General features: G+C 37.9%; 1 protein-coding gene across 7 annotated transcripts in view; it reads left to right on the top strand.

Moving 5' to 3' along the window:
* The window catches only part of CROT (carnitine O-octanoyltransferase), a 75429-nt gene that overhangs the window by 2912 nt on the left and 46695 nt on the right, over positions 1–25822 (top strand). For all 7 annotated transcript variants that reach the window (XR_010945430.1, XM_067746116.1, XM_067746117.1 and 4 more), the window contains exons 3-7: positions 447–582; positions 2066–2190; positions 3635–3816; positions 3988–4112; positions 11747–11855. Coding sequence is in view for 6 of the 7 variants with exons in the window: in XM_067746116.1 (XP_067602217.1) it covers positions 468–582; positions 2066–2190; positions 3635–3816; positions 3988–4112; positions 11747–11855 (656 nt within the window). In the remaining variant the exon portion in view is untranslated. The remainder of the gene's footprint in view (positions 1–446; positions 583–2065; positions 2191–3634; positions 3817–3987; positions 4113–11746; positions 11856–25822) is intronic.

The raw sequence follows: 25822 nt of genomic DNA on the forward strand, positions 1-25822 counted from the left end.
CATGTAGCCTTTGTATGGGAGGAAGATTGTGGTTATACAGGTCTGGATTTGAGTTGTTGCTTTGACCTTAGGCAGTTTACTAAATCTCTCTTGAGTTTTGACTTCTTATGTAAAATGGCAGTGAACGACACCTTTCAGAGATAGTATGAATATGAGAGAGAGAACACATTTTCTATAACACTTATTGCAGTACTTGGCAAATAGTAGGTGCTCAATAAATGATAATTATACTGGTCTTACTGATCACTCCTTGACCTCTAGCACTTTTGAGTCTACACTTTTTTTTTTTAATTGGTTTTCTCTCTCTGACAAGTTCATGAATTCCTAAGGACTAGGACCAGGTCCTAGATATACTGTGGTCACTAAAAAGTGATGTAGTGAGTTGGGACTAGCATCTAAAAGAATATTTATGAAATTGAATTGTGAGGGCTTTTTTTTTTCTTTAGTGTTCCTGTTGTGATTGCATCATGGAAAATCAGTTGGCTAAATCAAGTGAAGAAAGAACATTTCAGTACCAGGATTCTCTTCCATCACTGCCTGTTCCTTCACTTGAAGAATCATTAAAGAAATACCTTGAATCAGGTATGTTTGTAGTCTTTTAGCATATATTAATATTGCTAGCAACTTAGAAAACTGCGAAATTGTTAGAAGTTGATGAGGGTCTAATTGCTTTTTCCTCTAGGCTTATGATAATTAAAATTATCCTTAAAATGTCCAAAACATTTCTGTCTTTCTCTCTCATGTTAATTTTTCCATAGTTTAAAAAGCCAGGTAGTACTTTTAGGCTTACAATAAGAAGTAGTAGTCCTCTGCCTCATTTCCCCCACTGCCAATCCCATGCCTTTAGGCAAGCATTTTGAAATATTTTATCTGCTTCTTGTGTTTACCTCCAGATTTAAGCTAACATTCTTTTTTTATTTTTAATAATTATTTATTTTTCACTGTGTTGGGTCTTCGTTTCTGTGCATGGGCTTTCTCTAGTTGTGGCAAGCGGGGGCAACTCTTCATCGTGGTGCACGGGCCCCTCACTATCGCGGCCTCTGTTGTTGCGGAGCACAGGCTCCAGACGCGCAGGCTCAGTAATTGTGGCTCATGGGCCCAGTTGCTCCGCGGCATGTGGGATCTTCCCAGACCAGGGTTTGAACCCGTGTCCCCTGCATTGGCAGGCAGATTCTCAACCACTACGCCACCAGGGAAGCCCCGAATTTATGCCTTTTTAATTACTCTCATTTTAGTGAGTTTCTAGAAGTGACGATAAATTTATGACCTTAGTTCCCTTTGTTTAATTGGAAGCCCTCTGATTTTTTTTTTAGTTCTTTTTTCGCATCTACTTTCATCTTGGAATTCTAGTTTCTTTTTTAAAAAATTCACTGATTATTCACTTGTGCTCTCTGAATGCAGCTATTTAAATTAACTTTAAGAGAAGACTTTGAAGTGACAAAAATAAAACAAAAGGAAGATATTAATGCCCCTTGATTTTTAATTTACTTTCATCTATAGCTTAATTTTCAGAACACTTGGTTTTCATGGACTAGGACCCCTGTGTTCTTTGTGTGTGTGTGTGTGTGTGTGTGTGTGTGTGTGTGTGTGTGAAATCGCTATTGGCCAGAAGGGACCCTACAGTGCTCTGGGAAGGCTTTACACTTAAATTTACATACATATTGCACTTATGTTCATAATGTTTAAGGCTCTACTTCGACATTAGTGGAAAGAAGCTTTAATTTCTCTCAGTCATGGCTAAACAGGATTTACTTTCTTATTGGACTAGTAGCTAGATGATAGTCCTGTATGTCATTTTAACTATCATCGTCTAGAATGATTTTTAAATAATTTTGGGGGAAGTAGTTATCGACTACGTAGTATCCACCGTTTTATTTTTTCCAGTATTTTGCATTATTGCTTTTCAGCCATTTTCATGTTGTAAACTCTATTATAATTTAGTGGACTGCTCTAATACATAAGTGTTTTATATAACTGAGTCAAGATTTGTGTAAGTAATAATAATTGAGGTGAGTTTGTGGTACTTGATATCTAAGTACTTTAATGCATATTTTTTTCTTTATAGTAAAGCCATTTGCAAATGAAGAAGAATATAAGAAAACTGAAGCAATTGTTCAAAAATTTCAAAATGGTATTGGAGAAAAATTGCAGCAGAAATTACTTGAAAGGGCAAAAGAAAAAAGAAATTGGGTATTTATGTTATTGTACTTAGAATATTGATACTTAATGAAAAATAAAAGTGTATGTGGCTTTCATTTTTAAATTATTACTGTACTGTAAAATCCTTGTAGTTATTGTTGTCTTTATCATCATCCAAAAGAATGAGTGAATTGTTTAACTCTGGGAAGTTTTAAGTAAGTGTTGTGTGTAGGCTCTTCTCCTTTTGGGGAACCTGTTAAAATGCAGAGTTCCTGGGACCAGTGATTCTGATTCAGTATCTCTGGAATTGGGGCCCAGAAATCCTGATTTTCACAACTACTGCATGTGGTTCTGATGCAGGTCATCTGTAGACCATGCTTGAGAAAAACATTTTGCCCAGATAATCAAAGTCCCACAACACTAAAATAAACATCACATTGGTGGCATACAAATATTTAAACAGTACGTAGGAGAAAAGGGCCATTACAAAACTGGAGTGGAGAATGGTTATGAGTATTCTATGTTTTAGTTAGATAGATTGAGGAGACAGTCGTTTCATAATTACTGAGGATTTCGGTAATTTGCCACAAGGAACCTTCTTTGACTTTTTCGTCTTAACTACTCTGCTTCTGTAGTACAAACCAGAGGATGAGCTTCCGTAATTTAAGATATTGCCTTGATCTAGAAATAATGATTGTAACTCTTATTTAGTTTTAGAAATAAAAAGCAAGCTGATCTTCTCATTCTCCTTTGATATCTATGATGGAATAATAAAATTTTATACCTCAAGATGCCTTTTTTCTCAATCTTGAGCCTTGAGTGACTTTAATTAAATTAGGGTAAAGGTAAAGAAGTTGTTGTTCTGCCTGTATCCTTTTCACTTATATCTTTTTCCAAATGACTGATTATAGTTTATAACATCAAATTCTTCAAAAAGAGCTCCAGGTAATTTGGTGACATCCACTTACTTATACATGAAATTCAATCGCACGTCATGAAAGAGGGACGCATAGAAAGTGGTGTCACTGGAAAATCCAAATTAGTTTTAAGCCTACTGAAAAGTTTTCATATTTCTATGAAAAAGGAAATAGGAAAATTATAATGCCTTAATAATTGTTATAATTGAGGATTTGTTGAATATCTATTGTACCCCAGGTACTCTAAGGAAACACACCTAGAGTACTTTGTTGGGTACTCCTGGTACTCTGAGTACTTGGTGATTTCAGCATGATCAGTCTGAAGGTGTTTGTTTCAGTGCTTTCTTGTTTCATGTTTTTGATAATGTAGTTGAACTTAATTCAGATCCCATAATTCTGAAAGAAAGAAATTATCACAGTACCGTTTTTTAATATCTGTGATGATTTAAAACGAAACATGTTTTTAAGTGTTGAAGACTAATTAAAGAAAAAAGGACAAATAGAGCTTTTTTCCCCCCAGCAGTTACACACTGAAGTATTATCAGTAGCATTAGGCTGATGTTCTCAATTTCTTTTAGCTGGAAGACTGGTGGCTGAATGTTGCCTACCTGGATGTTCGTATACCATCACAACTGCATGTCAACTTTGGGGGTCCTGCAAGCCATATTGAACACTATTGGCCTCCAAAGGAAGGCACGCAATTGGAAAGAGGAAGTATAAGTCTTTGGCATATCTTGAACTACTGGCAGCTGTTAAGAAAGTAAGGATAGTTATGTCAATTTGGTTACCTATTTACCCAAGGTCTCAGGTCGCACAATGTTGAGAAGCTTAATGTACTCATTTGGGGATAAATACTATAGGTGTGACTGTTTGGTTTATAAATTTTATAATGATTTCTTGGTCAATATACTTTTTTGGTTTGTTTTGATAGAGAAAAATTGCCTGTTCATAAAGTTGGAAATACTCCTCTAGATATGAATCAATTCCGAATGCTGTTCTCCACCTGCAAGGTTCCAGGAATTACTAGAGATTCAGTTATTAATTATTTTAGGACTGGTAAGTAGAAAACAAACACATGTACTTTTTCTGGTAAAAGCATTGGGATTTGGGTAGTTTTGCTGCAGTTTCTTCTGTGATGCTGTGGAACGTACTTTTTTTTTTTTTGGCTGCTCTGTGTGCCTTGCGAGATATTAGTTCCCTGATCAGGGATAGAACCTGGGCCCACAGCAGTGAAAGTGCCGAGTCCTAAGCACCGGACCACCAGGGAATTCCCATGGCACTGTGGAACATACTTTTTTTTTTTAATTTGGAACATACTGTTTTGAAAAATATTTCTCACTGGATTTTGACTAATCAGACGCTTTCTATGAACCTTTTCTTTCAGTCATAGTGATTAGCTGGAAGTAATTTGTGGGAATGGATTTTTTGCAGCTGTCTTACATGGTTCTGTACAAACCTGTTGCTTACGTTGCATCATTTGAGAGTTTAAATTTTAGTTAAAGAGTAGAATTATGAATCAGTTTTAGGAGATCTGGAGCATACAATCTGGATCCTTCTCTTTCTACCCTCCTTTCTTATCTGAATTCTCTTTTTGAGTGTTTGTATGTGCTCATCATGTCCCATGTGTCTTTGTGAGTATGCTTTCCTCCCCTCAGCCCACCCCTCTTCTTCGTATGAAGTAAGAGCCTGATACCCATCTTCTTGAAGGCACATGAGTTCAGATTGACGCATCAAAGTTCTTGTTTTTACAGTTAGTTTCATGGCACTTTCTGCTTGGTGTCCTAGCATATCTCCAAAGGGAAAATTCTGTAGTAGTAACTGCTGGTTTCCAGTTACTTCAGGAATTTTTCTTATAAATTTAATAACGTAGTTTATATTACTGCAGAATGTCATTATGAGTGGGTATTTTTCTTCTATAAAATTTTATTTAAAAGTAAAATTTCATTACCCAATTTTGCTTATAGTGTGAGAAGTATAAGTTTACTTTCATGTAGAACTCAACTTTTTGTAAAACTCTGTAGGAGCTTGAGATACTTAATGTCCTTAAGACCAGACACATTTACCTTGATGTTGCAAGAGAAAGAATTAGGAACCTGGCTATTTATGGCATAAAGTTGAATGTCCAAATGTGAATTGAAAAGATGAACAGGAGAAAATTGATAGGAGAATAGCAGTAGCAAATAGAAATAATATGCATATTAGTTAAGAACTATTATCAATAGACCTGGTTTTGAATTCAATCTTTTATCGCTTAGTAGGTATGTCTGTAGATAAGGTAAGTTCTTTAAGTAACAGTGCATAAGGTGGGGATTCATTAATTTAATAATGTACTTCTTGATACAGTGGTTTAAGCTGTCATGGTTAGTATGTTCTTGAAGTTACAGTTAGGTGAATAAGTGCAAATAGGGATAAAGCTGAGGGAATCAGTAAACATGGAAAAATATCATAGAGTTTGTGACAAATGCTATATAGAGAATTCAAATCACATGAGTAACTGGGGGGCTGTTTTAGATTAGGTAGTCAGGGAAGACCTCACTGAGGATCTGAATAATAAGATGATCTGGCACAGTTTTTTTGCTTTTCATTTTTGTTTTTGTTTAGTTCAGTGTGTTGGTAGTGGTGGAGGCAGAGGTGGTGTGTGTGTGTGTGTGTGTGTGTGTGTGTGTGTGTGTGTGTTTGTGTGTGTGTTGAGGGGGAATCTTCTGGGCATGAATAAACTTGGCATGTTCGAAGGGCAATGTGGATGGAGCAGAGTAGGCAAGAAGGAGGGGGCGGATTGTAAAGATGTAAAAGCGTCTGGGTCATATAGTGCTTTGTAAGCCAACTAAGGTTTTTTGGCTTTTATTTAAAATGTGATTAGATACTATTAGTGGGTTTTGACCAATAGAGTGATGTGAACAGTTTATGTTTTAAAAAAGATCATTCTGCCTGCTGTTTGCAGAATAAATTTTTAGGAGAGAGATATGTAGCAGCAGGGAGATGAATTAGAAGCTTGTTTTAGTAGTCCCAGTGAGCCATAATAATGACTTGTCCTAGGGTGGTAGCATGGAGGTGGTGAATAGTTACTAGATTCTGGAGAGATTTTGGATATGGAGTAAGCAGAATTATTCATAGATTTGTTGTGAGATGTGAGAGAAAAAGAGGAATCAGAGATGCCCTCAAGTTAACTGGGCTTGAGAAGCTAACGGGGTAGATAGGTGTGTTGGTTCATGAGGTGGGGAAAACTGGGAGGAAATATATAGGGAAGAAAATAAAGAATTCCCTAGACTGCACTGAATTTAAGATGCCTTTTAGACATCTAAGTGGAAATGTAAATAGGCAGTTGGGTACAGAGTTTGGGGTACTGGGGAGAATTCAGGACTGCAGATAAAGATTTAGGAGTCATCATTAGCAGGCATAGAACTCATTTCTACCCCCGTAAGAATAGGATTACTTTTGGAATACATGTAGCTGAAGATGATCAGGGGAACCAGTATTGATCCTGCTCACAGTCAAATACAGTATTTGGTGGTCAGAGAAGGAGGAACCAGCAAAAGAGACCAAAGCAGGAAGAAAACAAGAACAGTGGTCTCCCAGGAGCCACGAGAAAGAACTGTTTTACCTAATGCTCCCATGAGGTCAAGTGAGGTGGAAATTGGAAGTGACCATTGGATTTGTCAGAGTGATGTGGACAGAGCTGCCCCTGACAAGAGCAGTGTTAGTGGAAGTTGGGGAACGGAGCTCAGCTGGAGGAGATGAAAGCAAACTGAAGAAGTGGTGGCAGCATTTGGAAATAATTCTTGCAGAAAAGGTTTGGATGTGCAGTGGAAGATTTTGTGTGTGTGTGTGTGTGTGTGTGTGTGTGTGTGTGTTATTTATTTTAAAAAAGATGGGTGATACATCATAGGAATGACGTAGGAGAGAAGGAAAAATTATCTTGCAGGGGAAAGGATAAAGAACCAAAGACATTGAAAATATAAGAGCAGAAATGGTGGAAGAACTGGTCTTTGGCAGGAGCAAGGATGAGAGGCAGTGCAGAAAGTGTGCGTCTAGATGCACACAGATGGGCTGATCTTGCTGTAGGAAGAGGAGGCTGTTCCATGTACTGCTTGTGTTTTCCTTGGTGAAATAAGAACTGAGGTGGCGGTGGAATATTTGAGAAAAAAAGGAGATGGTTTGAAATGGTCATTTTGGAAAGTGGGAAAAGCAAACATTCTGTGGAAACATAGGGTAGCTAAACAGTGTTGAGATGTGTTTTTATGAATTTAAAGTTAGACTATATGGTGTGTTGTGTTTTTTCCTTCAGCAACAGGGGCAGGTGCAGGGGAAGAGGGAATGAGGATTTTTGCAAGGGAGAAATTGTAATGTTGGCTATAGAATCTATCCTGGATAAGGAGAAAATTGAAGAAATTATGTGTGCTGAGGGGGACGGCAGCATGCAGGCTGCTGCAGATAAGAGGCTAGTCTCAATAACGAGGCAAGTTAGACCTAGTTTTGTTTTTTGTTTTTTTTTGTTTTTTTTTTTTTACCTTACGAGACCATTAAGACTAATTCAGTTTTGCTTTTCATCCTGTGCACCTCGTTTTACCCAAGAAGTTCAGACTTCGAATGTCATCTCTTGTCATCTAGATTCATGGATTTGTGCATAGCCTAATTTGACTCAAGTTCCCCACTGCTGGGACCCACCCTCCACTGCTTCCCAAACCCTTCTGCTGTACTTGATGGAGCTCATGGTCAGCAGAATCCATTATATTCTCCACCTTTTCTCAGAAAGTTCCCCTTTCCTCCTGAAAGGTGCTGTTCATGAAACTTGGTTATTTTTTACACTGCTTTTCCTGTAACCATCTCAAATGGCGATTTTGTTTTTCTCTTACACTTTGGTACTGGAGGGCAAGTAGGAGATGTTGGTGTCTTCTTTATTTCCTGTTGCCCTTTTCGTGTTTTCTTTTCCCTTGCAATTTGAGCTCTTGAAAAAAAATGCTATCAGGTTATGTCACCCCTGCTTGTCATTGTCATAGTGACTTCCCTTTTGGTCACTTTTCTTCATTCATTGATTGCTTTAGCACCAGTCTCACTGTCTGTCTCTCCGTTACTACCTCAGTCACATTCTTGCTGGCCTCAGCCTCCATTTGTGGATGACCTGTGGTTTCTCCTTCCTTCCTCTCCTTCTCAAGCAGCCACCCACTCCCATGGCCCAGCCATAGACCTTGTTGTAATCGAAAACCCTCTCACCTCCAGCAGTGTGGTTGTAGGCATCTCACTCTGACCTCCACCTTCTTTTCACAACTCACTTCCTTTCGGTCCACCTCAGCCATTTCTTTGACCACATCTTGACTTAAAATTCAGTTACTCTGCAGTTCTTCGCTGTTTCATTTCTCCCTCCCCGTGGCCACATCTTCACATCTCTCTGTGGTTCTTTCCTGTCACCACTCCTTACGTATACATTCAAACCTTTGCTCACCTGCTCCCTCCCTCCCCACTCCACCCCCGCCTCAGCACTTTAAATTTCAGTCTTCTGTCTTTCCTCCACATATTCAAGACACCTACCCTAGCAATTCACTTGGCCAAAGGAAACCACAAAACATCACTTAACTTTTCTCAGTCAAACCTCAAGTGGACGGAAAGCACTGCCTTGCTGTATTCTTTTGTCAAGCTCTTCTCTCACTTCCAGAGAAGACTGTTTCATGCCTTTCTCCTTCTTTATTCCCAGCCAATGAACTCTTTTATTTCTCAACAAATGTAAAGCAATGTTTCTATCACCAAAGTTGCCAGCCTATCTGATAGGCAGAATAATGACCCCCAAATATGTCCACTTCCTAATCCTTGGAACCGACTGAATGTTACCCTAAATGGTAAAGGAGAATTGGGTTGCAGATGAAATTGAGTTTGCTAATCAATTGACCTTGAGATAGGGAGATTATCCTGGATTATTCAGGTGTGCCCAGAGTAATCATAAGAATTCTTACAAGTGAAGAAAGAGACAGAGGAGAGAACCAAAGGGATGCAAGCATGAGAAAGTCATGATCCTCTCTTGATAGCTCTGAAGATGAAGGAATGGAGGGAATTCCCTGGCGGTCCAGTGGTTAGGACTCAGCACTTTCACTGCCAGGGTCCAGGTTCGATCACTGATCGGGGAACTAAAACCCTGCAAGCCGTGTGGGGCAGCCAAAAAAAAAGAAAATGGAGGAATGGGGCCCTGAGCCAAGGAATGTGGGCAGCCTCTAGAGGCTGAAAAAGCAAAGGAAGCAGATTCTCCCCTAGAGCCTCCAGAAGGAACACAGACTTGGTGACACCCTCATTTTAGCCCAGTGAGACACATTTCAGACTTCGGTCCCCAGACCTGTAAGACAATAAGTTTGTGTTGCTAGTGGTGATTTACCACTAAGTTAGTGGTAATTTATTACAGCAGTCATAGAAACATTCATTCAAATATTGCCCATTCTGTAACCTCCTTGCAGTACACTACTGCATATTCATATACTTTGTCTTCTCTTTTTAAGAGTGTGGAACTGTTCTGACTCCTAAGGATAACCCTTCTGTAAGGTGCCCTGGGCTCCACCACCTCTTGTTTAATCAAGGACCTTGCTTCTGCATTATCCTTTCTCTCTGTGCTGCATTAACAGTTTTCCCTCTTTAGCGGGTTGTACCAATTTGTAATATCTCCCTTCTTAAAAAGAAAAAATTGACCTCTTGCTTCCTTCAAGTGTCACACCCCAGTCAAAGCCACCATCAGCTCTCACTTAGGTGGTTCTCACCTGGACCACTTCAGTTACCTCCTAACTGATCTTGCTGTATATTTTCTTCCCTCTTAAAATCTGTTCTCCATATGGCAGCTAGAGTGCCCTTTGTAAAGTATTAATTAGGTGACATTATTACTATCCTGCTTAAAACCTTCCATTGGCTTCTTTTCCATCATACTTCAAATTGCAAACCCTTTCTAAGGCCAATATGGTCTAGCCCCAATTTTTTCTACCATTCTACCCATTTCTCTCTGCTGTAGCTGCACTGACCTTGTTTCCCTTTAAGCAGACCAGCTCATTTTTGTCCTAATGCCCTTGTACTTGCTGTTTCCTCTACCTGGAACTCTCTTCCTGCAGGTATTTCTGTATTCGCACCTTTGCTTCATTTCTCTGCTCAGATATCCCCTCTTATGCTCATCCTGTGGCAGCACCCTTCTGTCATCCTCTTCCCAAATATTTATTGATTAACTTGGCATCAGGTTTATTTTATTTTTTCTTTTGCAGCCTGAAATTTTAGGTAATAGAGGACAGCAATAAAAGGTAGTGGTGGTAAATGTGAAAGGGTATGGAGGTTTTTGAAGGGGAAGAAAGAAGAAATGGTTTGGAAATAGCCATGAGGGACAAAGGAAATACATACCTCACCTACAAGGACTTGAGGAAATAGGATATAAGAGAAAAAATAATAGTGCTATCAGGAAATGGCTCTTCCTCTTAGCTGATGAATAGATTTCATTAGATAATCTGTGTAAAACATTTAGCACAGTTCCTTGTATGTAATGTCAACCAATAAATTTACTTCCAGTGGCAGTATATGTCTTTCCTAACTTTCTTCCTCCTCTTTCTTTTTTGAGAGGGAAGGAGCAGAGATCTTATAGGAAGACCCTTCTCAAAGGGACTAGTACTTGAAAAATGGGAGTAAATCAAGATAGTCTCAAAAAAAATCTCAAAAATAAATAGTTCTTGGGGAATTAAGATGTGCCAAATGAGTCATAGAATCAATTATCAGTGGCTTACCAGGTGTCATCAGAGCCTTAAGTAATGCTACAGATTGGGCAAAATGCTTTCTCCTTGCCACCCAGGCATACAGTGTCCTTATTCTACTGAAAACTATTTTATTGAGAAATCACAGCTAGATACTATGCAGTTAAATTATGTGATGATCAATAAACATTAAAATAATCCCCAAGCAGGACAGGAATAAAGACGCAGACGTAGAGAATGGACTTGAGGACACAGGGAGGGGCAAGGGTAAGCTGGGACAAAGTGAGAGAATGGCATGGACTTACACATACTACCAAATGTAAAATAGATAGCTAGTGGGAAGCAGCCACATAGCACAGGGAGATCAGCTCAGTGCTTTGTGACCATCTAGAGGGGTGGGATAGGGAGGGAGGGTGGGAAAGGGAGGGAGGGTGGGATAGGGAGGGAGGGTGGGAAAGGGAGGGAGGGTGGGAGGGAGACGCAAGAGGGAGGAGATATGGGGATATATGTATATGTATAGCTGATTCACTTTGTTATAAAGCAGAAACTAGCACACCATTTTAAAGCAGATATACTCCAATAAAGATGTTAAAAAAAGAAAAAGAAAAACCCCAAAAGAAACTTAACTCAAATAGCTCTCCTTCAGGATTTCTCTGCGACCCTTTTCTCTTCCCACCCTATCCATAAATAAAACTAGAAAGTCCTGCAACAATACGGAATTTATATGATTCTTAAGATATACAAATATTTGAAACTTTCATGGATTTCTAGATGTTTTACATGGACGGGTTTCAGGAACATATATTTATGACATAATAACTGAAATTTTATCACCTTATTAAAGTATTTTTATTCATGTGACATATTTGATGAATATATGAGAGATAAAATATTGGAGGAATTTTTTTTTCTGTTGGATATAAATATGCAGCTTTACTCTTGCTTAACTTTGAGAGATTTGAGTCTTCTATTTTCTTTTTCCTTTTCCAGAGAGTGAAGGGCATTGCCCAAGTCACATTGCAGTGATGTGTCGAGGCCGAGTTTTTGTGTTCGATGTAATGCATGAAGGATGTTTGATGACCCCACCAGAGATTCTCAGGTTTTCACACTACTTTCTTTTTTTTTAAAATCTCTGTATATTTTAAATTTATTTTATTTATTTATTTTTGGCTGCTTCGGGTCTTAGTTGCGGCAGACGGGATCTTCATTGCAGCATGCAGGACCTTTTGTTGTGGCGTGCGGGCTTCTCTCTAGTTGTGGCACGTGGGCTCCAGAGTACGTGGGCTCAGTAGTTGTGGTGCGCAGGCTTAGTTGCCCCGTGGCATGTGGGATCTTAGTTCTTGGACCAGGGATCGAATCCGCGTCCTCTGCGTTGGAAGGAGGATTCTCAACCACTGGACCACCAGGGCAGTCCCTCATCCCTCAGACTACATTCTTTTTTAATTTTATTTATTTATTTATTTTTAATTTTTGGCTGTGTCTGGTCTTAGTTGCGGCACGTGGGATCTTCGTTGCGGTGCATGAGCTTCTCTCTAGTTGTGGCATAGGGGCTTCTCTCTAGTTGTGGCGCCTGGGTTTCTCTCTAGTTGTGGTGTGTGGGTTTTCTCTCTCTAGTTGTGGCGCCTGGGCTCCAGAGCATGTGGGCTCTGTAGTTTGTGGCATGTGGGCTCTCTAGTTGCAGCGCGCGGGCTCAGTAGTTGCCCCGCGGCATGGGGGATCTTAGTTCCGCCCAGGCATCGAATCTGCCTCCCCTGCATTGGAAGGCGGATTCTTTACCACTGGACCACCAGGGAAGTCCCTCAAACTACTTTCTTGAGTCTCATTAGGTCTTAAGATTTTGCTTAGGTTAAAAAATAGATGTTCAAAATTACCTTTTTAAAAGGTGACGGTAAGGTGAGAAATAAGAATTGTATATATGCTAATTTTAAAAAATCTATTTTTATTTTATTTTTAATTTAAATTAACTTTAAATTTTACTGGATGTATATAAATATATTCTCCTTGGAGAAAAGATAAACATTACAAATATTACTCATCCCATTCCCTGTCCCCAAATTAATCACTGTTGCTAGCTTGGTATATTCTACCCTTCCAGATCTGTTGCAGTGAATTTGTATGCACATACAGATTTTTTAAAAAGAACATACATGTATATTTTATATGTAGTATATATTACATATATACAAATAGTATGTACATATAATAGTGTATACAGAGAGTATTATTTTGTATGTTTTTTGTTTTTTCTTTAATAAATTTATTTATTTATTTTTGTCTGCATTGGGTCTTCATTGCTGCGAGTGGGCTTTTCTCTAGTTGTGGCGAGCGGAGGCTACTCTTGTTGTGGTGCGCGGGCTTTTCATTGCGGTGGCTTCTCTTGTTGCGGAGCACAGGCTCGAGGCGTGTGGGCTTCAGTAGTTGTGGCGCGTGGGCTCGGTAGTTGTGGCTCCTGGGCTCTAGAGTGCAGGCTCAGTAGTCGTGGCGCACGGGCTTAGTTGCTCCATGGCATCTGGGATCTTCCCGGACCAGGGCTCGAACCCATGTCCGCTGCATTGGTAGGCAGATTCTTAACCACTGCACCACCAGGGAGGTCCTGGGTATAGTTGTTTTACAATGTTGTGTTAGTTTCTACTGTACAGCGAAGTGAAGTTCCCTGTGCTATACAGCAGGTTCTCATTAGTTACCTATTTTATACATATTAGTATATATATGTATATATGTCAATTCCAGTCTCCCAATTCATCCCATCCGCCCCTTCTCCCCTTGGTGTCTATACATTTGTTGTCTACATCTGTGTCTCTATTTCTGCCCTGCAAACCGGTTCATCTGTACCATTTTTCTAGATTCCACATACATGCGTTAATACACGATATTTGTTTTTCTCTTTCTGACTTACTTCACTCTTTATGACACTTTCTAGGTCCACCCACGTCTCTACAAATGACCCGTTTTTGTTCCTTTTTATGGCTGAGTAATAGTCCATTGTATATTTGTACCACATCTTTATCCATTCATCTGCTGATGGACATTTAGGTTGCTTCCATGACCTGGCTATTATAAATAGTGCTGCATGTGTTTATATTTTTAAAGTTAGTATTATGGAAAATTTCCAGAGGTAGCAGGAATTATATAATGAAGCTCCTCCATGTACTCACACCCAGCTTCAACAGTTATTAACTCCTAACTTCAACAATTATAAATTCATAGCCTCATTTCAACTATACCTGCTGTGCCCCTCCCGTCACTCCCCCATGGATTATGTTAAAGAAAATCTCAGACATAATATCCTTTCACTATAAATAGTATGACTCTCTAAGATATAAGAAGTCTTAAAAACATAAATATGCATTACCATTATCACACCTAATGACTTGCTTATTCTAAAAAGTTAATCAAGGATTCATTAGCATGTTAATATATCAGTACAATCAGTTGTTCAAATTTTCTAGATTGTCTTCTAAATGTTGAATTATATGAAGGTATATATATGTTAAATTATTTTTATTGAGTATTACAGACATGTACACAAGCACATACAGAAGTACATAGCTAATTACTCATGCAGCCACCACGCAGGTCAAGATACAGAACGTTTCCATTAATCCAGAAATCCCCCTTATACCACTTCCCAGTTACTGGGCTTTTGTTCCTTCTCAAGGATAATCACTTAACTTGCTTGCAGTTTTTATTAGTACAAAAAATGCTGCTGTGAAAATTCCCGTACTAGTCTTTGATGTATACATGCATGCACTTCTGTCTGATTACACTCAGGAGAGGACTTGGGGAGTCATAGTGTATGTGTATGTTCAGCCTCAGTGGTTGTGCCAGCTTTCCAAAGTAGTTGTGCTAATAAGCGCTTGAACTCGTGTGTTCAACACTAGGCGTGTTGTAGGAGTTCCTTATACATTCTGGATATGAGCTTTTCATGGGTTTCAAAGTATCTTTTTGATCAGCAGAAGCTCTACATTTGAATGTAGTCTAATTTATCAACCTTTTACCATACGGATTGTACTTTTTGTGTACTGTTTAAAATTAATTAATTAATTAATTTTTGGCTGCATTGGGTCTTCGTTGCTGCATGCAGGCTTTCTCTAGTTGCAGCGAGCGGGGGCTCTTCATTGTGGTGCATGGGCTTCTCATTGTGGTAGCTTCTCTTGTTGCAGAGCATAGGCTCTAGGCGTTCAGGCTTCAGTAGTTGTGGTGTGTGGTCTCAGTAGTTGTGGCATGTGGGCTCAGTTGTTGTGGCTCGCAAGCTCAGTAGTTGTGGCGCATGGGCTTATTTGCTCCATGGCATGTGGGATCTTCCTGGACCAGGGATTGAATCTGTGTCTCCTGCATTGGCAGGTAGATTCTTAGCCAGTGTGCCACCAGGGAAGTCCCTTGCCTATTTTTCTTTTTTTTTTTTAAATATAGAAAAAAAGAAATAATACTTTATTTCCAGATAATTAAAGAATCTAAAATGATCTATAGAATTAGAATTAATAAGTGACTTTAGCAAGCTGGGTATGACGTCTTCATATAAAAATTAATATTTGTATATACTAGCAGTTAGTAAAAGAAAATTTGAGAGAGAATTTACGAAACCTCATTTTTTTCACACACGCGCGCACACACACACACGCACACACACACACACTCACACACTGTATTTTATTTTTACAAGAGATAAATAAACTGACATCCAGCATTGTAAATGGATGACGACAACAAAAGCAACAATGATTGCAATTACCAAACACGAAACACACTCATACTACATCATAATATTGACATTCAGTCCAGTAATCCTCCACTGTAACAGCTCCTTACTTTGCAGTGAAAATTGATTTGTATATTTTTTGCCTCTGAGTCCTTGTGGGATTTTTTTTTAATTCAAACAGAAAGTCACAAAAATTATAATCATCGTCATCAGTTCACTCAGTCCCATGTAATTATTTTTTTTGTCTTGATCTTTTGTTAGCACTTTTATAATTCATCAGTTTTCCATTAGAGTTCTGAAAATGCCTATTGATTCAGTTCAGCAGTGTAGTCAGTAACCAGAAACCTGTACTTGTCAGTCTTTTCCATGAATTCCTTGAAGATGAAACCCTTTTATAGGAACATTTTTGCGAAAGCATCAGAGTACACCCAGAACTGTCTGTAAATGACAAAAGACTTAAAAATGACCACAAAGATTTGATGAAAGTTCATAATAATGCAGTTGACAAGGAAATTTAGTTATTTCTGAGATATATATTTTCAAGTAATAACTAGAATTATGCCTTAAATATTATACCAGAACATATAAGATTTTTAGAAATTTCATCTAATGTCTGAAACATTTATATTAACATTTTCCATACAAATAACCCAAAGAAAGTTTAGCATTAGTTCTTCTGTTTGTTTGTCTGTTTATACTGCAGGTTCTTATTAGCCATCAGTTTTATACACATCAGTGTATACTAATGTCAATCCCAATTGCCCAATTCATCACACCACCACCACCATCCCCACCCCACCGCGGTTTTCCCCCCTTGGTGTCCATACGTTTGTTCTCTACATCTGTGTCTCAACTTCTGCCCTGCAAACCGGTTCATCTGTACCATTTTTCTAGGTTCCACATACATGTGTTAATATACGATATTTGTTTTTCCCTTTCTGATTTACTTTACTCTCTATGACAGTCTCTAGATCCATCCACATCTCAACAAATGACTCAATTTTGTTCCTTTTTATGGCTGAGTAATATTCCATTGTATAGATGTACCACAACTTCTTTTTCCATTCATCTGTAGATGGGCATTTAGGTTGCTTCCATGACCTGGCTATTGTAAATAGTGCTGCATTGGGGTGCATGTGTCTTTTTGAATTATGGTTTTCTCTGGGTATATGCCCAGTAGTGGGATTGCTGGATCATATGGTAATTGTATTTTTAGCTTTTTAAGGAACCTCCATACTGTTCTCCATAGTGGCTATATCAATTTACATTCCCACCAACAGTGCAAGAGGGTTCCCTTTGGTCCACACCCTCTCCAGCATTTGTTGTTTGTAGATTTTCTGATGGTGCCCATTCTAACTGGTGTGAGGTGATACCTCATTGTAGTTTGATTTGCATTTCTCTAATAATTAGTGATGTTGAGCAGCTTTTCATGTGCTTCTTGGCCATCTGTATGTCTTCTTTGGAGAAATGTCTATTTAGGTCTTCTGCCCATTTTTGGATTGGGTTGTTTGTTTCTTTAATATTGAGCTGCATGAGCTGTTTATATATTTTGGAGATTAATCCTTTGTGGATTCGTTTGCAAATATTTTCTCCCATTCTGAGGGTTGTCTTTTTGTCTGTTTTATGGTTTCCTTTGCTGTGCAAAAGCTTTGAAGTTTCATTAGATCCCATTTGTTTATTTTTGTTTTTATTTCCATGACTCCAGGAGGTGGATCAAAAAAGATCTTGCTGTGATTTATATCAAAGAGTGTTTTTCCTATGTTTTCATCTAAGAGTTTTATAGTGTCTGGTCTTACATTTAGGTCTCGAATCCATTTTGAGTTTATTTTTGTGTATGGTGTTAGGGAGTGTTCTAATTTCATTCTTTTACATGTAGCTGTACAGTTTTCCCAGCACCACTTATTGAAGAGACTGTCTTTTCTCCACTGTATATCCTTGCCTCCTTTGTCATAGATTAGTTGACCATAGGTGCGTGGGTTTATCTCTGGGCTTTCTATCTTGTTCCATTGATCTATGTTTCTGTTTTTGTGCCAGTACCATATTGTCTTGATTACTGTAGCTGTGTAGTATAGTCTGAAGTCAGGGAGTCTGATTCCTCCAGCTTCTTTCTTCCCCTCAAGACCGCTTTGGCTATTCGGGGTTTTTCGTGTCTCCATACAAATTTTAAGATTTTTTGTTCTAGTTCCGTAAAATATGCCATTGGTTATTTGATAGGGATTGCATTGAATCTGTAGATTGCTTTCGGTAGTATAGTCATTTTCACAATATTGATTCTTCCAATCCAAGAACGTGGTATATCTCTCCAGCTCTTGGTATCATCTTTAATTTCTTTCATCAGTGTCTTATAGTTTTCTGCATACAGGTCTTTTGTCTCCCTAGGTATTTTATTCAGTTTGTTGTAATGGTAAATGGGAGTTTTTCCATAATTACTCTTTCAGATTTTTCATCATTAGTGTATAGGAATGCAAGAGATTTCTGTGCATTAATTTTGTATCCTGCAATGTTACCAAATTCATTGATTAGCTCTAGTAGTTTTCTGGTGGCAGTTTTAGGATTCTCTATGTATAGTATCATATCTGCAAACAGTGACACTTTTACTTCTTTTCCAATTTGTATTCCTTTTATTTCTTTTTCTTCTCTGATTGCAATGGCTAGGACTTCCAAAACTATGTTGAATAATAGTGGTGAGAGTGGACATCCTTGTCTCGTTCCTGATCTTAGAGGAAATGCTTTCAGTTTTTCACCATTGAGAATGATGTTTGCTGGGGCTTTGTCGTATATGGCCTTTATTATGTTGAGGTAGGTTCCCTCTATGCCCACTTTCTGGAGAGTTTTTATCATAAACGGGTGTTGAATTTTGTAGAAGCTTTTTCTGCATCTATTGAGATGATCATATGGTTTTTATTGTTCAGTTTGCTAATATGGTGTATCACATTGATTGATTTGTGTATATTGAAGAATCCTTGCATCCCTGGGATAAATCTCACTTGATCATGGTGTATGATCCTTTTAATGTGTTGTTGGATTCTGTTTGCTAGTATTTTGTTGAGGATTTTGACATCTATATTCATCAGTGATATTGGTCTGTAATTTTCTTTTTTTTGTAGTATCTTTGTCTGGTTTTGGTATCAGGGTGATGGTGGCCTCATAGAATGAGTTTGGGAGTGTTCCTTCATCTGCAATTTTTTGGAAGAGTTTGAGAAGGATGGGTTTTAGCTCTTCTCCAAATGTTTGATAGAATTCACTTGTGAAGTCATCTGGTCCTGGAGTTTTGTTTGTTGGAAGTTTTTTTTTCGGTACGCGGACCTCTCACTGCTGTGGGCTCTCCCGTTGCGGAGCACAGGCTCCGGACGCGCAGGCTCAGCGGCCATGGCTCACAGGCCCAGCCGCTCTGCGGCATGTGGAATCTTCCCGGACCGGGGCACGAACCCGTGTTCCCTGCATCGGCAGGCGGACTGTCAACCACTGTGCCACCAGGGAAGCCCTGTTGGAAGATTTTTAATCACAGTTTCAATTTCATTACTTGTGATAGGTCTGTTCATATTTTCTGTTTCTTCCTGGTTCAGTCTTGGAAGGTTATACCTTTCTAAGAATTTGTCCATTTCTTCAAGGTTGTCCATTTTATTGGCATAAAGTTGCTTGTAGTAGTCTCTTAGGATGCTTTGTATTTCTTTGGTGTCTGTTGTAACTTCTCCTTTTTCATTTCTAATATTATTGATTTGAGTCCTCTCCCTCTCTTTCTTGATGAGTCTGGCTAAAGGTTTATCAATTTTGTTTATCTTCTGAAATACCAGCTTTTAGTTTTATTGATCTTTGCTATTGTTTTTTTTAATTTCATTTATTTCTGCTCTGATCTTTATGATTTCTTTCCTTCTGCTAACTTTGGGTTTTGTTTGTTCTCCTTTCTTTAGTTCCTTTAGGTGTAAGGTTAGATTGTTTACTTGAGATTTTTCTTGTTTCTTGAGGTAGGCTTGCCTGTTTTTCTATTGGCTATTTTTTTATTCTTATTGATTTGTAGTAATTATATTTCTGGGCACTGATCATTTATCAGTTATACAGATTGCAAACATTTTCTTCCATTTAACAAATTTATTTGGTAATTGAACAGACATTGTTAATTTTGATGTAGGCAGAATTATCCATCTTTTAGGTGTTTTGCTTTTGTGTCTTGGATGATCTTTCTGTGCGTTCCAGCTATATTTTAAAATTTCCAAATTTGACATACAATTAACAAGCCTGATCTAATAATTTTATTACTGAAAGCCACTCTCCCAGAAATATGTGATCCGTGGGCTGAATTCAGCCTGTGGCCTGTTTTGCTTGGATAACAGAGAATTTACATTACTATTTTAAAATCAGGAGACTTCACAGAAACATATGGATTTCTGGTTGAATTCACACAAAAATTCGGATTTCTGATTTCTTTTAAAAAAATAAATCAGGGCTTCCCTGGTGGCGCAGTGGTTGAGAGTCCGCCTGCCGATGCAGGGGACATGGGTTCGTGCCCCGGTCTGGGGTGATCCCACATGCCGCGGAGCAGCTAGGCCCGTGAGCCATGGCCGCTGGGCCTGCGCGTCCGGAGCCTGTGCTGCACAACGGGAGAGGCCACAACAGTGAGAGGCCTGCGTACCGCAAAAAAAAAAAAAAAAAAAAATGTTGCTCAGATTTTTAACTCTCTGTTGATTCAACTTCTCAGGTGGTTTTCTTGCTTCCCTACGTGCTCTACAGTCATCCATCCTGTGACTTTAAAATTCAAGTTTGATTTTATCTCACTTTGGCTTAATTCTTGAATGGTTTCTTTGGGTCTAGAATAGAGTCCCAGTTTTTTAGTGACGGTCTGGATTTGACCTTTGCCTGTCCCTTCAGCCTTGTCCTGCTCTTCCTCCCTGTGCGTCCTACACTCCTACCCCATTTTTGCTTGCAGTTCTAACATGTTATCTGTGATCTTTTCTTGTGCTCATGCTTTCTGTTTGGATTGCCTTCTCCTGCCTTGTCCACTTTTAAGTAAGAATTCCTCCTCGTGCTTTGTTTCTGTTCATAGGTCACCACAAGGTCACTACTTCCTATTTTATGTCCTATTTCATGATTTCCCATTCTCTTTCTTCTCTTCATGGCCCAAGGACTTAGACTCCTTTAGACTCTCTGTATGCCTCATATTTATCTTTATTATATTGATTATTAAATTGTATTGAAGTCATTTATTTCTGTGTTTTCACATGCAGATGGAGCTCTAAGAGACTACTTACCAGGTCTATTTTTTTTAATTCCCTCTGCTTAGTACAAAGCAGAAGTGTGTGTGTGTGCATGTGTGAGTGAATTGAGTGATTAGGCCACTCCTATGCATTAGGAAATTTTATTTAGAAACATAAGATACATATTAGAAGTGTAACATAGATTGGTCAGATTCTGAATCTTAGTGAGTTGGAGCCTGAAAAGAGATGTATTAAAATTTGCAGTAATCCAGTAAAGAAGTAAGAGGTTGGGACTTTAAAATATGGGACACTCTACATAAAATAAACAATAAGGTCCTACTGTATATCACAGGGAACTATATTCAGTATCTTATAGTAAACTCTAATGGAAAAGAATCTGAAAAAGAATATATATATATATATATATGTATAACCGAATCAGTTTGCTGTACATCAGAAAGTAACACAACATTGTAAATCAACTATACTTCAATTAAAAAAAATTTTTTTTAAAAGATGGGATAAATGCAGAAAATGTTTTGGAGATAAAATTAATATGAATTGGTAACTGGATTTAGAAAGAAAGGAAGCTGTTAAATGTGACTGAGTAAGCAGATAGTATTGTTAACAGGAGGAGGCAACAGACGAGGAGGTACCTTTTCCATTTTTTTCTTGTTTTTAATAATAGCATTGATTCAATTCACACACCACAGAGTCCACCCATTCAAAGTGTACAATTCAGTATTTTTTAGAATATTCAGAATTGTGCTGTCATCTCCACAATCAATTTTAGAACATTTGTGTCACCCCCAAAAGTAACCCTGAGCCCGTAAGCAGTAACTCATTTGCTCCCCAACTCTCAATATGAGACATTTCTCATATTTCCCAAACACTTCCACCCCACCAGCCCTAGGCAACATTTCTGTCTTTCACTTAATCTATCTCTATGGGTTTGCCTATTCTGGACATTTCATATAAATGGAGTCTTAAAATATATAGCCTTTTGTGTTTGCGTTCTTTCATTTAGCATATATGATGTTTTCAACATCCATCCATATTGTAGCATGTATTAGTACTTTCTTCCTTTTTTGGCTGAAAAATATTTCATTCTGAGGCTGTACCACATTTTATTTAATCATTCATCAGATGGACATTTGGGTTGTTTCCACTTTTTGGCTGCTGTGAGTAATGTTGTCTTGGACATCTGTGTATAGGTTTTTGTGTGGACATGTGTTTTTATTTCTCTTGGGTATATATACCTAGGAGTGGAATTGCTGCATCATAACTCTATGTTGAACCATTTGAGGAACTGCCAAACTGTTTTCCAGTATGACTGTACCTTTTTACATTCACATCAGCAGTATTTGAGGATTCCGATTTATTTTCATTCTCACCAGCGCTTGTTATTGTCTGCCTTTTTGATGGTAGCCATCCTAGAGGGTATGAAGTGGGATCTCATTGTGGTTTACAGCTGCATGTCCATAATGACGATGTTGAACATATTTTCATGTGCCTGTGACCATTTGTATATCTTACTTGGAGAAATGTCTATTCATATCCTTTGCCAATTTTTAATTGGGTTATTTGTCTTTTTTATTATTGGGTTGTAAAACTTCTTTATATATTCTAGATATAAGTTCCTTATCAAATATATAAACTACAAATATTTTCTCTCATTCTAGAGTTGTTTCTTCACTTTCTTCATGGCCTCTTTTGAAGGACAAATATTTTAATTTTGACCAAGTCTAATTTATCTATTCTTTTGTTACTTGTGCTTTTAGTGTCATATCTTAGAAACCATTGCCTGATTGATCCAAGGTCATGAAGATTTATACCTATGTTTTTCTCTAAGATCAATTTTTTAAAAATTTGTATTAATAAGGAGGGGTCAGGGAGATAATTTTTAAATTCCAAATTTAATTGGGGATGTTGACAGAAATTGAGGTAGATATATCCAATAAGCATTTGGAAATTTGGTACCAGAAATTTAGAGAGAAAATGGGGTTGAAGTTAGAGATTTGGTTGCCTCTTATATAAAGGTGATGGTTGAAGCTATTAAAGTAGTGGATGAAATTACCAAAGGAAAAACCTTGTAGAAGAGGTTGGGGGAGGCCACTGAGAGAAATTTGGTGAAACACACATTTGATAGTGGAACGAGAACAAATGGTTAGTGAAAAAGACCAAGTAGTCAGTGAGTTAGGGAGACCACAGTGGAACAGTGCTACAAAAGCCAAGGCAGAGAGAATTTTAATATTGACTCCTGGGTGTTTAAACACTGCAATGAGGAAAATAAGACTGAGATAAAGCTGCTGGATTTTATGGGATGCCATTGGTAACATTCAGAAACGTACTTTCAGGATAATCACTGGAGGACAAAACCCGATTATGGTAAATTAAAGAATGAGTGGGAAGTAATGAAGGCAGAAACAAGATTGTGAGGACATATCAAGGGTAGAATATTTTAAAAGTGTGTGATTCTGAAATATAAACATTGTTAATACAAATCTTTTAAATATCAGAAATTGCATGTGTAGCTGAAAACAGGTGCATAGGTAGCCAAATTAAAGGAAAAGAGGGGTTATTTTAGTTACCAAATCTGTACCTCTTTTTTTATATGAATAGAGAAATTATTTTTAAACCACTTTTGAGGTATGATTGACATACAGAAAGCTGTACATATTTATTGTGTACAACTGGATGAGTTTGGAGATAAGTATACACTGATGAAACTATCACCACAGTCTATATCCTAAACATATTCATTACCTCCAAAGGTGTCCCGCCCTCTTAATTTATTTTTAATAATTAATTTTTTTGTGGTAAGAACACTTACGTTAAGATCTCCCCTTTTAGCAAATTTTTAAGTGTACAGTACAGTATCATTAACTACAGGAACTATGCTGTACAGTAGTTCTCTAGGACTTACTCATCTTATATAACTGAAACTTTGTATCCTTTGACTAATGCCTCCTCATTTCCTCCTTAGATCAGCCCCTGGCACCCACCATTCTATTCTGCTTCTAAGAGTCTAACTATTTTAGATTCCACGTATAAGTGATACCATGCAGTATTTGTCCTTCTGTGTTTGGCATATTTCACTTAGGGTGGTGTCCTCCAGGTTCATTCACATTGTTGCAAGTGGTGGGATTTCTTTCTTTTTTAAGGCAGAATAGAATTCCATTATCACATCTCGTTTATCCATTCATCGTTGAATATTTAAGTTGCTTTTGCCTCTTGGCTATTGTGAGTAATGCTGCAAGGAATCTGGGAATGCACATGTCTCTTTAAGATCCTGATTTCAGTTCCTTTGGATATATACACAGAACTGGGATTGCTGGATCATATAGTATTTCTATTTTTAATTTCTTGAGGAACCTCCATAGTTTTTTATAGTGGCTGCACCAATTGAGAGTCCCGCCAACAGTGCAGAAGGGTTCCCTTTTCTCCACATCATCGTCAACACTTGATATCACTTATCTTTTTGTTAATAGCCATTCTGACAGGAATGAGGTAATATCTCATTGTGGTTTTTACTTACATTTCCCTGATGATTAGTGATGTTGAGCACCTTTTCATATATCTGTGGGCCATTTTTATATCTTCTTTGGAGAAAATGTCTGTTCAGTCCCTTAGCCCATTTTTTAATCAGATTTGTTTTTTTGCTATTAAATTGTAGGAGTTCCTTGAATATTAACCTCTTATCAGATGTATGGTTTGCAAGTATTTCTCATATTCTGTAGGTTGCCTTTTCACTTAGTTGTTAACTGTGCTGAAGCTTTTAGTTTGATGTAATCCTACTTGTCTGTTTTTACTTTTGTTGCCTGTGCTTTTGGTATCATGTCTAAGAAATGCTTGCTGAGGCCAATGTCTAGAAGCACTTTTTCCCATGTTTTCTTCCAGGAGTTTTATTGTTTCAGGTCTTACATTTAAGCCTTTAGTCTGTTTTGAATTGATTTTTCTGTATGGTGTAAGATAGGGGTCCAGTTTCATTCTTTTGTATGTGGTAATTTTCCCAACACTGTTTATTTAAGGGGCTATTCTTTTCCCATTGTGTATTTTTGGCTTCCTTGGCACCTCAGTTGACTGTATGTAAGTGGATTTATTTCTAGGCTTTCTGTTGTGTTCCATTGACCTGTATGTCTGTTATTTGTGCCATACTATTTTGATTACTGAAGCTCTGTAATATATTTTGAAACCAGGAAGTGTGATGCCTCCAGCATTGTTCTTCTTGCTTAAAACTGCTTTGTCTATTTGGAGTTTTTTGTGGTACCATATGAATTTTAGGATTCTTTTTCCTGTTTCTGTGAAAAATGCCATCGGATTTTAATAGGGGTTGCCTTGAATCTGTAGATCACTTTAAGTAGGATGGACTTCTTAATGGTGAGGATTTGGCAGTTACTATCTGACCTTTTATTATCAAACTTAAAATGTCATTTCAGGTTTAATACATTTTTCCTGGTGATTTCTCTCTGATAATGACTGTTTTTTTATGACGTGGTCCTTTCCCACTGAATATTAAAATGGCTATATCAGGGAGTGGGGAAAAGTTTCATAGTAAAAACTGGTGCTCTCAGGTGGTAAGGGAAGGGCAGCAGCTCATACCATATGGAGAAAAACAGTGAGGTAGATTTTATTCCTTAAGCATTCAGAATTTATCCTAGTTACTATGGCCGCCATATAACCACCAACTCTGTAAGCTTTATTTGTAATTGAAGCAAAATCAGAGTTAGCAAAGACAAGCAGGACGAGATAAGGCAAGTTGCTTCCACCATAGATGCAGATTGTTTGTTATAGAAGGCTTCATCTACTCCACAGGACACCATTAGTTTCAAATAAAGGCGGAGGAATTTTGCAGCAAGGAATTCATTCCTTGAATGATAAAGTCACAAATAAGGGATGGCTACTAGTGGTGCGTTTTGAGCATTTATTAAGCTACAGTAGCTCACTTTCTGAGAAACCTGTGGAAGCGTTTAAATTGAGGTAATTTCTTAGCATATGTTATGAGGAAGTAGGGATGAAAATAAGCTGTAGATTTTTGATGAAAATTTCTTTGTGGAAGAACCCTGTTATTTACCTGCTATATGTTTAAAGATACGTGAAACTCATCAGACTAGGATTATAGAATGCTATGGGGGGAAATAATTTATCTTTAGCTAATAGTCTTCGTAATGATTT

Source organism: Pseudorca crassidens, chromosome 8 (assembly GCF_039906515.1).
Source record: "Pseudorca crassidens isolate mPseCra1 chromosome 8, mPseCra1.hap1, whole genome shotgun sequence".
NCBI lineage: Eukaryota > Metazoa > Chordata > Mammalia > Artiodactyla > Delphinidae > Pseudorca > Pseudorca crassidens.